The following is a 16,332-nucleotide window of genomic DNA, read 5'->3' as shown; positions in this document are numbered from 1 at the left end:
AACAAAGGGAGTCACATGTGCAAATGGTAAAGGCATGAAAAACCTGTGAAAATGGTGCAAATCACTTAGAATGGCAGAAGCAAGCACAAAGTGACAACGGATAGAGCTAAAGAAGGATTCAGAGATCAGATGTGAAACTAAAAACAACCATAAATGATTTGAACTTTATTCTCAAGATATAAGGAGCCATTGCATAATTTTGAGGAAATGGGCAAAATAGATGTATTTTAGAAGGGCTACTTTCACAGCAGTGGGGAGGATGAATTTGATGGCGCCCAGACTGGAGGTGGAAAAACCAGTTAGGAGTCCTCTGGAGTAATTTAGTTTAAAAAATATCTGCGGGGACATAAGTAAGAAGAGTGTAATGGCAGCAGACTGTGGAGTAGATGGTTTCAGTAAAGAGGCTTGAGCTGAAGCTATAGATTTGAGGATCAACATTTTAAGTGGTAGGTGAGCTATGGGAGATATGATCTGGCAGGGAGAAAGGACAGTGCAAAGAGAAGAAAGCCAGGAGCAAGCTCTGTGTGACTCTAGTGTTCAGAGGCAGGAAAAGTGGATAAACTCCTGAAGGAGATGGAGGAGGGATCATGAGAAAGATGAAGAGAACCCATGAGAATGGGGTGTCAGCTTCAAAAAGAGGGTAGAATACAGCACCAGGCTGTTACATCTGGCAATCAGGCTTCTGGTTGATCTTTGCCATAATTACTCAATAGAGTGGTGGCATGGAAGCCACATTTTAGAGGGTTATGGATTAACCGGAGATAAGAAAATAAAGATAGCAAGCATAGACTACTTTTTTCCCCAAGAAGGTTGGACATGAATAAAAGGAGAATAAGGTAGTAAATAGGCTTTGTTATTGTTGTTACTACTTTTAACAGTAAAAGATTATTGAAAGATTGTTTTTAATGTGATGCAGAAAGTCATGAAATAGAAGAAATCAAGAAATTTTAAGAAATGGAAGAATTTAAGAATGGAAGCAATAGAAGAACCAAGAGTAAGTTCCTTAAGAGGGCAAGAGTACAGGCAGGACCCCAGCCCTGGCCAGGGAATCCACCTCAAGAGAGACAGGGACAAGGAAGGGCAGAGTTGGGAATACCAGTGAGTTTGGGAAATTAATGTTCCCATTTATAGCCCCTATTTTCTCTGTGAAATCATTACTGAAAATAAGAATGAAGTTGATGAGCAGAGTGGTTATAGGGAGAGCAAAGGAGAGAGAGAGCGAGCTGGAAAGGTAGGAGCTTGTGATAGAATATTAGGTATAAAGAAGAACTGTCCCCTCACTTCCTTCTCAATAGTACTCTTCATACCTCACTCATAAAGTAGGAACTTTCACCAGCTTCTGCCCTCTTGGGGAAGTCCTATGGAAGAAGCTTCTATTATTTTCTCCAGCTCACAGTAAAAAAAAGGGGGTGGGGGTGGGGGGAGACGTGTTGATTGATAAGATGGTGAGCACCTATCATGCATCAGTCCTCAGCTCTCTGTTGGGTAGGGTGGGTACACTATGTCATTGCTCACATGTGGGTCTCTGACTTTTACTGGTTTACATTCCTACAGATGTAAGGCAAGCCAAAATACTCTGTATTGCTCATGGGTGCATATCTAACTCTCTCCAACACTGCAGGCTTTACGGTTTACTATTGGAAGAGGAAGTAACAAGAGGCTCCCATTTCAGCAGCAAGTCCCAGACACATTTTCTGATCTAGATTTATCAGCAGCAAAGTGGATACTAAATTTCAATCCTCATCTAAGCTCTTCTACTAATTTTCTAACTGACTTAAAACCTAGAGAGGTTGGGAAGGGAAAACCCTAGATTTAGAGTCTGAAATTTCTGAAGGATCGCCTGGTAGAACATTTGTCAATGATGACAAGGACCAGAAGAGGTCATGGAAGTATGATGCTAGTATGGAATGAATAGAGAGCCACTGGAGTCAAAGATCTCAAAGTAGCTGTTGGGTGTTGGACATGATCTCTACATGGATCTCTACTGATATCATCCAAGTTGAAGGTGAATCTAGGATGAAGAGGAAAAATGTAAAGAATGTTCTAAATATCTTGACAAATGCAAAGGAGTGACCAGGATGTGATGGTGATGGTGAATAGAAGGGAAATGCAGAGCTTGTACCACTGGGGCCTTAACTGAAGACTTTTATAGGAGTTGAAGGCATGATGTTTGGAAGCCACAAAAGGAGAAGTAGGCAGATGTCAACCCGGATCCAGGTACTTAGATTCTCTGGGTTTGAGCCAATAAATATTCTTCACTGAAAAGAGCTGCAGGGTAAGCAATAATCTCCAGGAGAAAACGAGGTTTTAGTTAAGACAAAACATACAATGGTTTACAAAGACAGTACAGATATACAACTACCACTGATCCAGAGAGCATAATGGAAAGGGAGGTTCAAAGGATAGAGAGCAAAGAATAGAAGCCAAAAAGTGTCCAGGAACAAGCTGTCTCTTCCCATGCCATCGAGACTGACTGTTGGCTTTCCTGCAAGTTGGATACAATGGAAAACGATAAAAAAAAAAAAAAAAAAGATTCATACATCCCATAAACACTCTATATAACTTAAAACATAAATGTACACACATGTGGCAATCTTCTGATGTAAGGCCAAGGCCTATTCTCTGCATATGGATCTGCTGATTGGAGTTATGCATCTTCTGTCTTACATAAACCACATCCCTCATCTATGATTTCCAGTTTGGCTTTCTTTAAAGTAGCAGGAGAACCTGAAGACACTTGGGAAATAATCTGGATGCAGAGCCCGTCTAGATTTTTATAACTCCCCCACCTTCTTTCAGCATTGTCCTGCCTACACCTAGCCAACAGCAAAGCTTTTATAGCTAGCGTTTATCAAGCCTTTCCCAAGTTGTGTTTATAGAAACAAAACTCAAAGTCTTTTCTGTATTTGATCAATTCATTTACTCTTCATTTAAATTACATGATTAAAATGAGAAGTGTAACTGGCTAAACAGGCTTGAGGTCAGACACAACACAGTGGATCCTTGGAAAGAAGACAGTTTTACTGGTGGGAACAGGAGATCATGGGCAATCTAAAGAGGGGTTTTGGGCTGAGAGTGGCAATCATGTGGTTGATAGAGAAGGCAGGATCAGTTAATTCAGTGTCACTTATGAGGCGGCCAATCAGGAGAGCTTTACACAGGTGGCAAGACTGACTGCATGTTGAAGTATAGGCAAGGACAAGAGGAATGTGTAGTATTATCAATGGGCTTCCAATGGGCTTCCAGTTTTCAAATGGAGAGCTGGTATAAAGTTTGGCTTTTTTTCTTCTCCATGTACGTCCTCTTCCCTTTCCTCAGTCCCTTAAGTCCTATGGCTTTCCCCGTTTTGGAGAAAAGGAAGTAGGATATTAAGGAACAATGTGGAAGAATAGCAAGAGGTCTAGAGAAAAAGTCTGAATCTCAGAGCCACTTCTGGGCCCCAAGCTACTCCCCCCTTTTCTCCTTTTCTTCTAGCATTGGCATCCAGGGATTCAGCTGGCCCTCCTCTTTCCCTACTTACATCTTTCTTCATCCGAATTTTTGTCAGGTAACTAGAAACCAAATTCATATTCATCTACGGTCTCTGTCCCTCTCATCCCCTCTCTCTTCCCACTGGTTGTTCAGGGAGGGTACTCACAGTAACCATACAGAAAGGGAAGGGAACTCTCTATACTTTGAAGAAATTATCATAAGTACCAGTGTTAACTGCCATGGGGCCAGGCCTGCCCTACCCTAATCATCATCTCTAACTCCCTTACATTTTCTAACACAAGGTACCCCTTTCATGCTCTCATGGAATGGATGGAATCCAGCACAATTCCTCCACGTTCTTCAGTGAGGAGTCCCCTGGCGAAGAGTGTCTCCCTCACCATTCTACATCATAGATTCAATAAATATCACAAGGTAGAGAATATTGGATGCTACTAAAATGGCCATTTATAGATTAGCCACCATTTACTGAGCACTTGCTATGGTTAATCAATGTGCAAAGTGCCCCATGGGTTTGAGGCATCATCTTGTTTAATTCTCATGGAGGTGGTAGTATTATTATCATCACCCTCATTTCACAAATAAATTAACAAGACTATAAGGGATTAAGTATGATACTCAAGGTCACATAGAAAGTAAATAGCAGAGCCAGGATCTGAATCTAGGCACCTGGACCTCAGAGCCTAAGGTCTTAACTACCATGCCACATTGCTGCTTCCCAGAATGTCCAGGTTCAAGTGGTATTCATTTACAATTTAGAAGAATTTTTTCATTGATATACACAATGTCAATAATTCCCTTCCCTGGCATTATCCCCATCTACACACGGTAAGAAAAATTAGAGCATTCACCTAATTATTCTAAAGTGATGTTTACCTGTTTAAGACAACGAGGAAGAAAATAGCTGACTTAAATATACTCTTCCTGGCTTCGGCAACCCTATCGGACATGGGTGATAGAAGACAATATCTCTGCCAATCAATCATGAAAGCAATTCCCACTCAGTATTTTTCACATTCCTTCCTCTTGGACAAACACAATGAAGTGAGGGTCAGGAAAAGAGAGGCACGTAGCAGGATAGGAAAGATGGGTAAACCAAATAGTTACTTGTTGGAAAGTTAAGTAATTCAAACTTACTTTTTTGGTACACTTCTTGACGGTATTGATTAATTCTTGTATTACCAGATCTACACTCTTCAAGGATGGTCCTTTAAGCTTTACAATTTGTTTTTTGACTATTGCTTCAAATGCCATGTCTGGAGTAAACAACCCCGTCCTGAATGTAAGGAATAAAGCAGCACATTAGATTTTTTAAATTGAGTAATATCCAGTACTTTTTTTAAAAAGGTTTCAATTGGCATGCCACCTAAAGCAAGCATGTAATGCCCAACTTTGAAAGTTACATAGTGATTTATTCTATAGACAGTATCATTTGTAATAACATGTTCAATACTACAATTCCTTAATAAATCCCAATCTATAGATGACTAGCATTACCTAAAAACAGTTTCCAAAATGTTTTCATGGACTCTAATACGACTTCTAACTAACACTTGACTGTAATTTGTCTCATCTCACAGTTTCACAAAAATAAAAAGCACTGCTACAATAAAAATGGTCCTAAATTTACATTTCTATTCCTAAAGTATTCCAAAAGCAACCCTCTCTTGCCCTTCAGAGAGCAGAAAATAATCCTCACTTTGTGAATGCTGAAATGGTAGCGTTCCTGACTATGCAATCTATTGTTCCTAGGAGAGCTGTATTATAGTGAGCTCAGTGGTTCCCAGTCCGAGGTCCTGGGGTGCTAGAGGAAAAGGAAGACAGTTAAGTGCAACTAACTTTGGGACACAGAATGCCTAAATCATGAATTTACAAAAATAACAAACGATAACCAAAATAGCAAGTATCTTTTCACTTAGCTGGAATTAATTCAAATTGGTGTCCTAACAATGCTTTTCTCATGCTCGTCTCACTTCTTCTTTGATTAACTTCTCCTCCTTGACCACTCAGTTCTGTGGTACCTCTTTTGGGAAATTTAACACTTCCCCTTACAGCAGCTTTATACTGCCCCTCCTAACCATTTACGTAGCACCCTATGTTCGCCTCTATTTCTAACTGTAGTGATCATACTATACAGTAATTTGAAATCTCTCCACGTTGGACATAGAATAAAATCCACACCGTTTGGTCTAATATTAAACATTTCCCCCATCTGACCCTGATTTTCCATTGCAGTTATTTGCCTCCACCCTTTCATGCACCCTAGGTTCCAGCCAAACCCAACCATTTGCCTTTCCACAAACATATTCATACCAACGTTTCCTGTCTTTGCCTTCGTCCGTGATGTTCATTTCACCCTCCCCACAATTTCAGCCTGTCCCAAATCCCACCTGTGCTTCAAAGCCCAGATCAAAAGCAACCACTTCCTACAGCTCGCCTTCTCCAGTCCTTCCACTGACAAGGCCTTCCTTCTCTGAACCCCAGCATCCCATTTGGCACTGCAGTGGTCTGAGCACACACAGTCCCATTACCACACGGGTAGGCAGGGCATTAATGCATTTATCTTTGTTTGCCCCACAAGGGCTGTCTTCTTCCCTTGCTCGCCATCGGCACACGGCGCTTGCAGAACAAAGAAGGACCCACAGGTCTGCAGTGGACAAAGATGGCTTCTATTCAAATGTCTAACAGAATCAACTGGAAACAAAACTTGTCAAATGAAGTGTATTTAAGAGGCTAAATAATCATGCCATCAGTGTGTCTTATTCTCAGGACACTGTGTACTTCTTATCATCCTATAGGCAAATTAACTCCAGAATAATAACAATCTCTCCTTTTGGTATGTAAGTAAATCAGAAATTTTCAAAACGGAATTACTGAGCTTTTGCAGTTACATTCAACAGAAATGTATGTGGTAAGGAGTTTGGGGGTTTTCGTTTTGTTTTATTTATTTTGAGAGAGACAGAGCACATGCGTGCACACAGGGGAGGGGAAGAGAGAGAGAGACAGACAGACAGACAGACAGACACTGTCCCAAGTGGGCTCCATGCTGAAAGCGCAGAGCCCAACATAGGGCTCAGTCTCACTACCATGAGATCATGGATGACCTGAGCCGAAATCAAGAGCTGGACACTTAACCAACCGAGCCACCCAGGCGCCCCTGGTAAGGAGTTTTAAAAGCCAAGTAAAAGTACTATGTCTTACTTTTACAGTAAAGTAAGTATAAAAATACTTCATGACCCAAAACATGTGATTTGGTTTCACTGCACCTAGCAGATTGACATTTTCGGATACCAGCTCTGCCCAGCTCAAGAGTAAGACATAGTTTCTATACCAAATGCATTCTAGATTTGAGGGAGACAGAATAGAGTTAATAGGGAACTTAGAAATCCTGTTGATAGTAACAGAAAAATACTGGATTTGGTTATAGAATGTTTTCTCCCTTTTACTTTGTGAATGCATATTTACCTATCCTATTTGCAACTTTTAGAGCAGATGTCTGAATTTTAAAATGATAAATAATTCAAATGTCATAACTCCTTTTACATGTACACTCAGCGTCAAGCTTTGCCCTCTCAGGCTCTGTTCCCAAAATAGTCTCAACTCAGCCCTGTGGCAGAAGCTGAGATACAGCTGCCAATAGACAGGGGACACCTGCTTCACAGGAGATAATCTATGAAGTGGGCGTCCTAAGTTCAATACCTTAAATTCAGGACACTTACTATATGTGCCATTAAATTTTGTTTAGCCTTCTGTACATAAACTCAAGAAAGGTGTGTTTTGAGTTTCTTTAAAGAAACTAAATGAGAATAATCCCATTGCATACGAGGGAAACTTCCACACAAGGTACAAGCTCTACTCCCAGCCTCAGATCCCACCTGTCTACATCCCTGACTCCAGTCAAAACGCAGGCCCTCTGCTCCATAACTCCACACTGAGCTTTACCACCTCTATGCCTCTGTTCACAATACTCCTCCCACTTTCAGTACTTTCTTTAATCCTCCTGCCTCGACAACCTCCATACTCTCAGGTTTTACACACACTCACGTGTAAACACACAGCACACCGTTGCCTGTTGAAATCATTCTTGTTCTCTAAACAGGCAAGGTTCCACTCAAAAGTCACCACTCTTCATTAATCTTTCCCAATCTTACTCTACAGCTCCAGCCGAAATGTATCTGTCCTTTCTCTGTGTACCTAACGATTACTTCTGAGCATGTCAGGACTCCTTCCCCAACATGCCAGGCTCTGGAGAACAAGATCTTGCTCGGTAAAATACCTGTGCAGAGCACAGTGCTGTGAGTGCAGAAAGCGTTTCTGCTTTTTTAACTGAAAAGTCTTCTTTTGTGAGTATGACAATACAGGAAATTAGCACGAAACTCAAACTAGAGTGTCTTATTTCTTACTCCCACCTCTGTATTCTACTCTGCTCAGATGATGAAAAGCCTACTTCACTAGCCATTTATAAACATTAATTTTCTCTTAGTAGCTTGAACTGAAGACAAGGGAAATGTGAATTACTTGCCTGATACCATGTATGTTTTTGATTGCATAGCTTATTTCTCTTCGTAATTCTTTCTCATTGAACTCCATCTGCAGAAGCAAAATGAGCCACAGTTAAAACACTTAATTCCTTTGAATAATAATATTGTTGAATATTAAAATATGAGGATAACTTGACTTAGTTATTAATAAATGGATACTATGTCTTTCCTAACCTAAACCCAGATGGTCAAAACATCTGTTTATATAAAGTTCAAGGCAACGTAGAACATTGGAGATTTCTGAGAGTTTTAGTGCAGTGGATTTTAACTCTCTTATAGATAGGAGTACTATGCATAAAAGATGCCTTCTGCACATAAATCTGGCCATTCATTTGAAATATACAATACTTCATTCTTTTGCTGAATGTAGTAAATGTATTCACAGACAAATGCATAAATAAGTGTCACCTGACATGCAACAGCAGTCCAGCTGTGCTGAGATTAACAATGGCTGTCTTTTCTCCCTGGCCATTTTAACCACCTGCATTCAAGGCCTCTTTACAAGAGGAAATTAATAATATTTTACCAATCCAATGCAGGACAGATTGCTGCATAAAATTTCCCAGAAGCTTTAGGTACTTTAAATTTACTTGGAATTAGGATCAAAGTGTCATGGAGCTTAGCCCTAAAAGGGATATCAGAGCACATTTGGTTCAGCCTTTTACTTCTCAGATTTAGCTTCCCCAGCCTGTCTATCCATTTCCCCCCTCACACTTTATACCACAGAACGATCAATTGCTTTAGTTCCCTACCCACACCCTGTGGCCCACAGCTCAGCCTTTACCGTTCCTCCCTTCTGTCTGGAACAATTCCAGCCCCGAACCTTCTCCTGCTTCACTAGTTGCTCATCCTCCTAAACTCAGCTCAGAAGCCAGGCTCCGTCATGCACTCACGCAGGGATTCAGGTCCGTAGGCTGTGTTTCCATAGCACCTTGTACTGAAGTTTATCACTTTACTTAGCACATTTTAACGAAACTATTTACCCATTTCCCTCCCACACCAAGATATAAGCACCCTCCTCTGTATGTGAAGCAAGGAGCATAGTCTCTAAAACTATCCAGCTGCCTATTGGGCAATCCAAACTAAACATAACCAAAATAAAATTCTTGGTTCATACCTCTACACAAACTCAGCTTTTATTCAGTTTCCCTCATCAGATGGGCACTAACATTTGCTGTTGTGCAAGCCAAAACCTTAGGGGTCATCCTGAATCTTCTCTTTCTTGCATCCCCCATATCAATCCAAGCCCTACTGACCCTACCACCAAAATCACAAATCCATCCACTTCTCTCTATCCTCTCTTCTGGAGCATTTTGACTATGAAGCTAAGAAGATTAAGTTTCAGGGCTTGTCTCTTGCATAAGCACCTTCCAAGACCCTGTGCCTGTGTATTTATAATCTTGTATTCTTCTTCTTCAACATCCCCCCCCCCAAAAAACTGTATAAACGTTAGGCCCCACAGAAAGTGGATTCCTCCCGCTCTGGCCGTACTGGTGAACTTACCTTACTTGTCTCCCTGAATCAACTCTTGCCCCTTTACAATCCAGCCTGCAAAGCATTCCTTTCAAAATCATCAACCAAATAGGGTCACACCTTTTCTTAAAACTCTCCCCTAATTTCTCACTGTTAAATGTAAATGCCTCACTGCAACCTGGAAGGCCCTACGTAAACTGGGAGCTTCCTTCCTCTGAATCCGTGGCATACCCGCTCCCCTTCCTCAGTTCTGCCCGAGCTTCATCTATTCCTTACCCACTGTACAGAAGCTTGCTTTAGGGCCTCATCCTCGGCTGCTTGCCTTGAATGACCCTCTTCCCCGAAGATCCTTATAGCTGACCTCTTCATGCCATTCTGATCATGCTTTCAGTGTCCCCTACTCAGAGAGACCTTGCCTGAAACATCCCATCAAAAGTGGCTCACCCAACCCCTCTCTCTAACATTATGTTACATAATAACACTTGATGTTTTCTTACCTTGCCTATCTGTAAAAATTTTCTGCCACTCCCCACTAGACAGTGCCTCTGTCTTGATCACTGGCACCGAAAATTTTGGCAAAGAATAGGTGCTCAAGAAATATTTTTAAATTAGACAACAAACAAATATCATAGGAACTCAATTAGTACTTGTTGAAATAAGTTGAAATGTTGCTAGATTCCATTAAATACAATCAGAACCATCAGTAAGAAAATACTTCTGTCCTAAATTTCATCATCTGAGTATGGAGATTTTTGTTCAAAAAAGCTCTCTTAGTCCCATATCACTCACATAACATTTTACAAATAGTTATATAGAATAGAACATGGAAACGAAATGAAGTGAAAGGGAAAAAAAATAATATTTGGTACAAACCTTTACTATCTCAAAAGGAAAGCGTTCATGGAAAATACGGTTAATTTTAGCCCCTCCTGAGAGCTCCAGCGTATCTACTTGATCCCCTGACCCTTCAATTCTCTTCTCGAAGTCCACAGCAAATTGCTGAACCATCCTATAATTGTAAAAGAGAAATAAATTCAAGTTAAAGTTATAAGGCTTTGCATTTCTCATTCCAATTTGCTGTGGTTATCCCTTAGAGTCCTTTTCCTAGTGTTCTTAGTGGCACCTACTGGCAGAATGATCCCTGCACTCAAAAATGTAACTATATGAAATACATGCTATCAAAATTTATTTTAGGTGTATAATTAAAATATATCTTAAATATCTATGTCATTAGATGCATTCTGTCCAATTAGCTGAAATCATAAAATGGTATTTAAAAATACTTAAAATAAGTATACTTAAAATACTTAAAAATACTTAAAATAAGAATTTAAGTTAAACAATAAAACTTCGCACAGAAGAATCAAAATGAATCACACTCACCTAATGTCCTAACTGCTCCAGCTGAGCCCCCTCATTACTCTGTGAGCTACTCTCTTCCCCGCCCCCAGGATCACAGACCTCTCGAAGCCAGAACAATGCAAATTTGTGACCACCATCCCCTCCACAACTAGCTCTAGCCTTGTTTTTCAATGATTCCCCACATTTTAATAATAAAAGTAGAACTCCTGAAGTCATCACCCAAGATTCTCCGTGGTCTGACCCTGGAGCTCCATCTCTCACTACTAATCCGCATTCACCTCTAAGCCAATCATAAAGAAGCAATTGGCAGCTGCCTACATGCACCACGTCTCTGTGCTTCTACACCTGTTTTCCTTTCTGCTCAGAATACCATTTTCTCTGCCGCTTGCTTCCTTGCCTGGCTTGTTTTTCTGTCCCTCAAGACTCAGGTCAAGCATCATTGTTTAGGAAAACTTCCATGACCCTATCCACCACCCCTCCTCACTGCCATCAGACGAAGGGCCTCTCCTCTGTTTCTTCAGCTTATTTTCAGCATAGTGCTTAGCAGAGAACATCACCACTGTTCACTTATCAGTCTCTCTCCTAAGGGCAAGGACCATGCATTTATCTCTCCCTTCTCAATATATGAGAGGTACTCAATAACTTCAATGAAGGAATGAATTAAGGTGGTTGGTAAAAAACAAAGAAATATAGGGAGAAAATAACCACTTATATTTGTGATTACGAAACTAATTTTGATATACTAGTACTACTTCCAAATTTAAAATTTCATAGGAAAAAATTCAAACCATCTAAAACTCGTACTTTTTATTCTCTTTTAACGAAATCCTGGATAAATTAAAATTGCAAATTATTCAGGCCAAAAAATTCAGAATGTAATTTGATGTAGCTATGTTTACACATATGCCAACATTGCCAATGTTAAGCTAATTTTTAACCACCTGAGAAGGTATAGACATGACACATGCACTGAAACCTTGGGAAATTTTAGAAAATTTACCTCTGGCCACTCCTTTCCTCATACCCTACACTCCAGCCCCCTGGCCCACTAAAACAAACCATACCGGAGTTCACACTGTTCTCTGGTCCTCCTCTTCCACCTGACAAACTCTTCCCATACATCAGTGTCTCATTAAAGTATCTTGTTCTCTGTGAACTCACAACCTTCCTCACCTGTAACTGCTTCCTCATCTGGGCTCCCTTAACATTTCATACTTACCAGAAACATGGCATTTATCAGATTTTAACACAGTTAGTTGCTTATAGATCTGTTTCCCTTTTTCTATTGTGGCCTCTTCTTGAGGGCAAAAGTCTTTCCAGTAGGTATCAGAGAATCAGACACCAAGTGAAACACAAAGAGATGAGAGGAAAGCAAGAAGAGAGGTAGGCAGAAAGGGGAGAACGAAAGGAGAAAGGGAGAGAGGAAGGAACTGATTAGCTCCCTACAAGGGAAGAATCTAGATGTAGAAAAGTCTGTAAGCTGAGTCCAATGGAGTCAGAGGCAAGACCAGCATTTGTAAGGAGAATAGTTTCAGGTGGATGTTAAGATAATGACCTACGGCTTACACAGAAATAGCTTTCTTTTCTCTGTAACTTGAAGAGTTTTTATAGGAGCTTAACCAAAGCCAGGAATTAAAAAAAAAAAAAAACAAAAACTAGGAAAGAGTTGAATCCACTCTTTCCTCTGTATGATCCTATAATATTTTTAAATAGGGAAACATAGAATGTTGCATTAAATTTTTACTTAAATAATTTGAGCATTTAGAAATATCTCTACAAAGACAGGAATTATGTCATGAATTTTAAACATCAAATGAAGGGGGGGGGGTGTATCTTGATCAAGCCTGCACAGGAAGAAGGGGGCCATAAGAGGTGGCAAGCATTATCTTTGTAAATGGACTTAGGATGTTCTAGAATGTCAGCTGGGCAGGAAGTCTTCTGGTCGAGAGGAACCTGACCTAAGTTGCAGCACAGGAATAAAAAGGCAGGTGAGGCTAGGAAGGGCCAAAAAAGAGAATAAAGATAAAAGGCACAGGAGCTGGCAATTCTCTCACAACTCTGCTGCACCACCTGAGACCTCTCAGGGATAAACCTAGTAATCCAAGGGTAAGATGGAAAGATCATGAAGGAGTAAAAAGATACTTGGCAGTTTTCACATTTGTATTTTTAAACAGCTACATTAAAATCATAACCGAAAAGGAAAAAGAAATCTAAATGTGCCCTTATTGTCCATACTTTATTATTAAAGCCTTAGTTCTCATTCCACTGAAAAATGAACACGGATAAATCACGTGAAATGACTAAAATAATAAAAAGATAATAAGTACGAGTGACATCAATAGAAACAGTTGTACAATACAAATGACATTTTCAACAGGACCTTTGTCCACTTCTAAAGACTAAGAGGAAAAACGCTGCTGAGTTATCATTATTGGTTTTACTCATTTTTGGAATCCAGTTATAAAAGTACAACGAAATTGGACATGGGGATGAATAATTGGTAAATTTATAGTAAGAGAGGAAGATCCACAATTATTCTTCAAGACCACATAAAGACCTAAGGCCCATTGTCTAACATGCACCAAGTGTCATATACTTGCTTCTTCTGTTATACCTAGAAAATAGCATGACAAACAGACGGAGGCAAGAGCAAACTGAAGAAATTAGTTTCAAATGCTGAACAAGGGAAGGGAAAGGTGACTCACTGCAACAACGCTTTGGTCTTCCTAGTGGGGTCTTCGGGCTTGAAGTTTTTATGGGCTTCCACTTCATGCTCAATGGAGAGCAACTGTCCCTGTAGTTTGTTCCTGAAGTTCGGCAGGGTATCTCGAATGTGGTTGGTAAGTTGCTAAATAAAACAAAACAAAATCGTACAGATATAACATATTAAAGATTAACTCATGAGATAAAAATTGACCTTTACTGTTTCCCTAATCATTCAAAACTTAGAAATCAATTACGTATATACACTTGAGACTAACTCTGTAGGTAAATAATGAGAAGAAGCTCCAGTTCTCTCCTCCATGGCCTCAAGGACATGCTCAAAATGCCTTCAGTTGGAGTCACTCACTTGGGCTACCTCTTTATGCCTGGAAACACCCTTGTTAAAATGCACACAATGTTAATAATAAGGCTGCCTAATAACATTTTTGCATGAATTAATATATCAGATGGAACCTTAAGTTAGAATTTAGTTAGAAATGAAGGAATTGAAGACTTCTAGGTGCTGCTGGATGTTTTCAGGACCATACTGGTGGAACTCATAGGTACCTGTCAGTTGTTAACTTCTAAACTCTGCAGCTCAGACAGTGTTTCCTCTTGCCCTGCCTCTAGCGCCAGTGCAGTGGTGGGTGTTCAGGGGCTTCTGCCTTTAGCGGTTTGCATATTAAAGCTCCATGACTAGCAAATGAAAGCTCTCTGTGCTGCTGCTGCTGCTGCTATCTCTACCTAACCATCCACTTGGTTTCGCCGCTGAAGGTCATCTGCTGGCACCTCCAGCTCAGCAGGGTGAAAAATTCTCTGAAAGATTGTCTATGAGTACATGATTAACTAAGAAAAAAGCTTAATTAGGAAAAAAGAAAATTAATTAAGAAAAAAGGGCACCTGGATGGTTAAGTCGGTTAAGCATCTAACTTAGATTTTGGCCCAGGTCATTACCTCATGGTCGTGAGATTAAGCCCCACATGGGGCTCTGTGCTGGGTGTGGGGCCTGCTTAAGATTCTCTCTTCCTTTTCCTCTCCCCTTCCCCCACTCATGTGCACCCACGTTCGCTCACTCTCTCTCTCTCAAAAAAAAAAAAAAATGTGGGGTATAAACCCAGATTGGCTAGCTCTCTGCCTCATGTTCTTTCTATTACAATGCAGTTAAGCAAAAATCTGAATTAAAAGAAAAAAAAAGATAATCTTCTTGAATCAGTTAATAAACTTGGAATTAAAAGAAAAAGAGAATGTAAACTTCACAGAAATGCAGGAAAAAGACTAATAAATTAAAAGTAAGAGGAATTGGGGAGCCTAGGTGGCTCAGTCAGTTGGGTGTCCAATTTTGGCTCAGGTTATGATTTCACATTTTGTGAGTCTGAGCCCCACTTTGGGCTCTCTGCGAGGAGCCTGCTTTGGCCCCTCTGTCTCCCTCTCTTTCTGCCTTGCCTCTCTCTCTTTTTCTCTCAAAAAAAAAAAAAAAACATTAAAAAAAGTAAGGGGAATAAATATTCCCAGACTGACTGAAGAAACCATCTTAATCATTTTTTATGTTTATCTGAGGTTACTATACTTACTTAATTGTTGATAGTTCGTAACTATATTATACCTTTGGGCACAGTATGATGTATGTTATTACCCAGCATATGCTATTGTTATAGCTCTGAAGCAGAATGTAGAGGACTGCATTCCCAGTAGCAACATCACAAACCCCCAAGTCTAAGAGTAACAGTAACCATGAGAAACCAGTAGCCACCTGTCTGCCATGTGAGTGGTAAATGATAAAAACACATGGTTTCCACTTTTTGCTTCTTAGATATCTCAACAGCAAAGCAACACTGTGGACCACTCTTAGATTCCTAAAAAACTTCTTTCCTTGGCTTTTGTGGCCCTAGATCCTAACATTTATGGATGTACCTTCTCCATCTCTGTTGCCAAGTCATCTCCCTCCACCAGACCTGTAAATACCAACATTCCTCAAATCTGATTCCTAATCTTCTTTGTTCACACTCTGTTCTTTCCTAAAGGAATCTTATTCCACCCATAGCTTTAATAAATATCCAAACACCTGTGACTACCAAGGTGTTATCTACAGACCAGACTTTTTATTTTTGCTATAGGCATATGTATTAGACCATGGACTTTACTTCTCTTAGATGTGTCAATGACACCTCAACCCCAGCATGTCTGAAATCAAGCACCTAATCTTCCTTTCAGAGCTCTCCATCTTGGAGACATCATAACAACCTGGGAACTTGGAAGTTATCTTTGACTTCATCTATCACTCACCAAAGCTAATCTACCACCAAGTTCTTGATTTTCCTAAACATTTCTCAATTCTGCTTTTTTCATCTTCACTGGCCCTAACCAAGACCAAGCTACTATCATTTCTCATTTTGACTCCTAACTTCTCATGTCTAGTCTTGATCTTCCTACCTGCAGCTTCCATGATCATTGTTAATCCACAAATACAACTGTGTAATTTGCCTATTCAGATGTCTTAAATGACTCCCTACTGCTCTTAGGATAAGAACAAAAATCTTTAACTTGCCTACAAACATTACAGGATCCAGCCTCTGCCTACTTCTCCAAATTCATCTCTTATAACTCACTCCCTCATTCTCTGCCCTCCAGCCATAATGACATTCAATTCTTCAAAAGTGTCATGTTCTGTTCCAGTTTTTCACCATAGAAACTGTTCCCCAGGGCCCAAGGTACTGGTGCACACAGTGAATCAGCCATAAAAGTATCCTATTTTCAAACAGTTTGA

The 16,332-nt window shown here is 40.1% G+C and overlaps 1 protein-coding gene across 9 annotated transcripts in view; it reads right to left on the bottom strand.

Moving 5' to 3' along the window:
• The window catches only part of DNM3 (dynamin 3), a 560,234-nt gene that overhangs the window by 345,801 nt on the left and 198,101 nt on the right, over positions 1 to 16,332 (bottom strand). For all 9 annotated transcript variants that reach the window (XR_007458711.1, XM_049633950.1, XM_049633954.1 and 6 more), the window contains exons 7-10: positions 13,571 to 13,713; positions 10,377 to 10,512; positions 8,012 to 8,079; positions 4,627 to 4,765 (exon numbers count right to left, since the gene is read on the bottom strand). Coding sequence is in view for 8 of the 9 variants with exons in the window: in XM_049633950.1 (XP_049489907.1) it covers positions 4,627 to 4,765; positions 8,012 to 8,079; positions 10,377 to 10,512; positions 13,571 to 13,713 (486 nt within the window). In the remaining variant the exon portion in view is untranslated. The remainder of the gene's footprint in view (positions 1 to 4,626; positions 4,766 to 8,011; positions 8,080 to 10,376; positions 10,513 to 13,570; positions 13,714 to 16,332) is intronic.

The sequence above is a fragment of the Panthera uncia genome, chromosome F1, assembly GCF_023721935.1.
Source record: "Panthera uncia isolate 11264 chromosome F1, Puncia_PCG_1.0, whole genome shotgun sequence".
In the NCBI taxonomy this organism is placed as follows: domain Eukaryota; kingdom Metazoa; phylum Chordata; class Mammalia; order Carnivora; family Felidae; genus Panthera; species Panthera uncia.
Note: the sequence above shows the minus strand (reverse complement) of the source record. Positions and strands in the feature narration are given on the sequence as shown.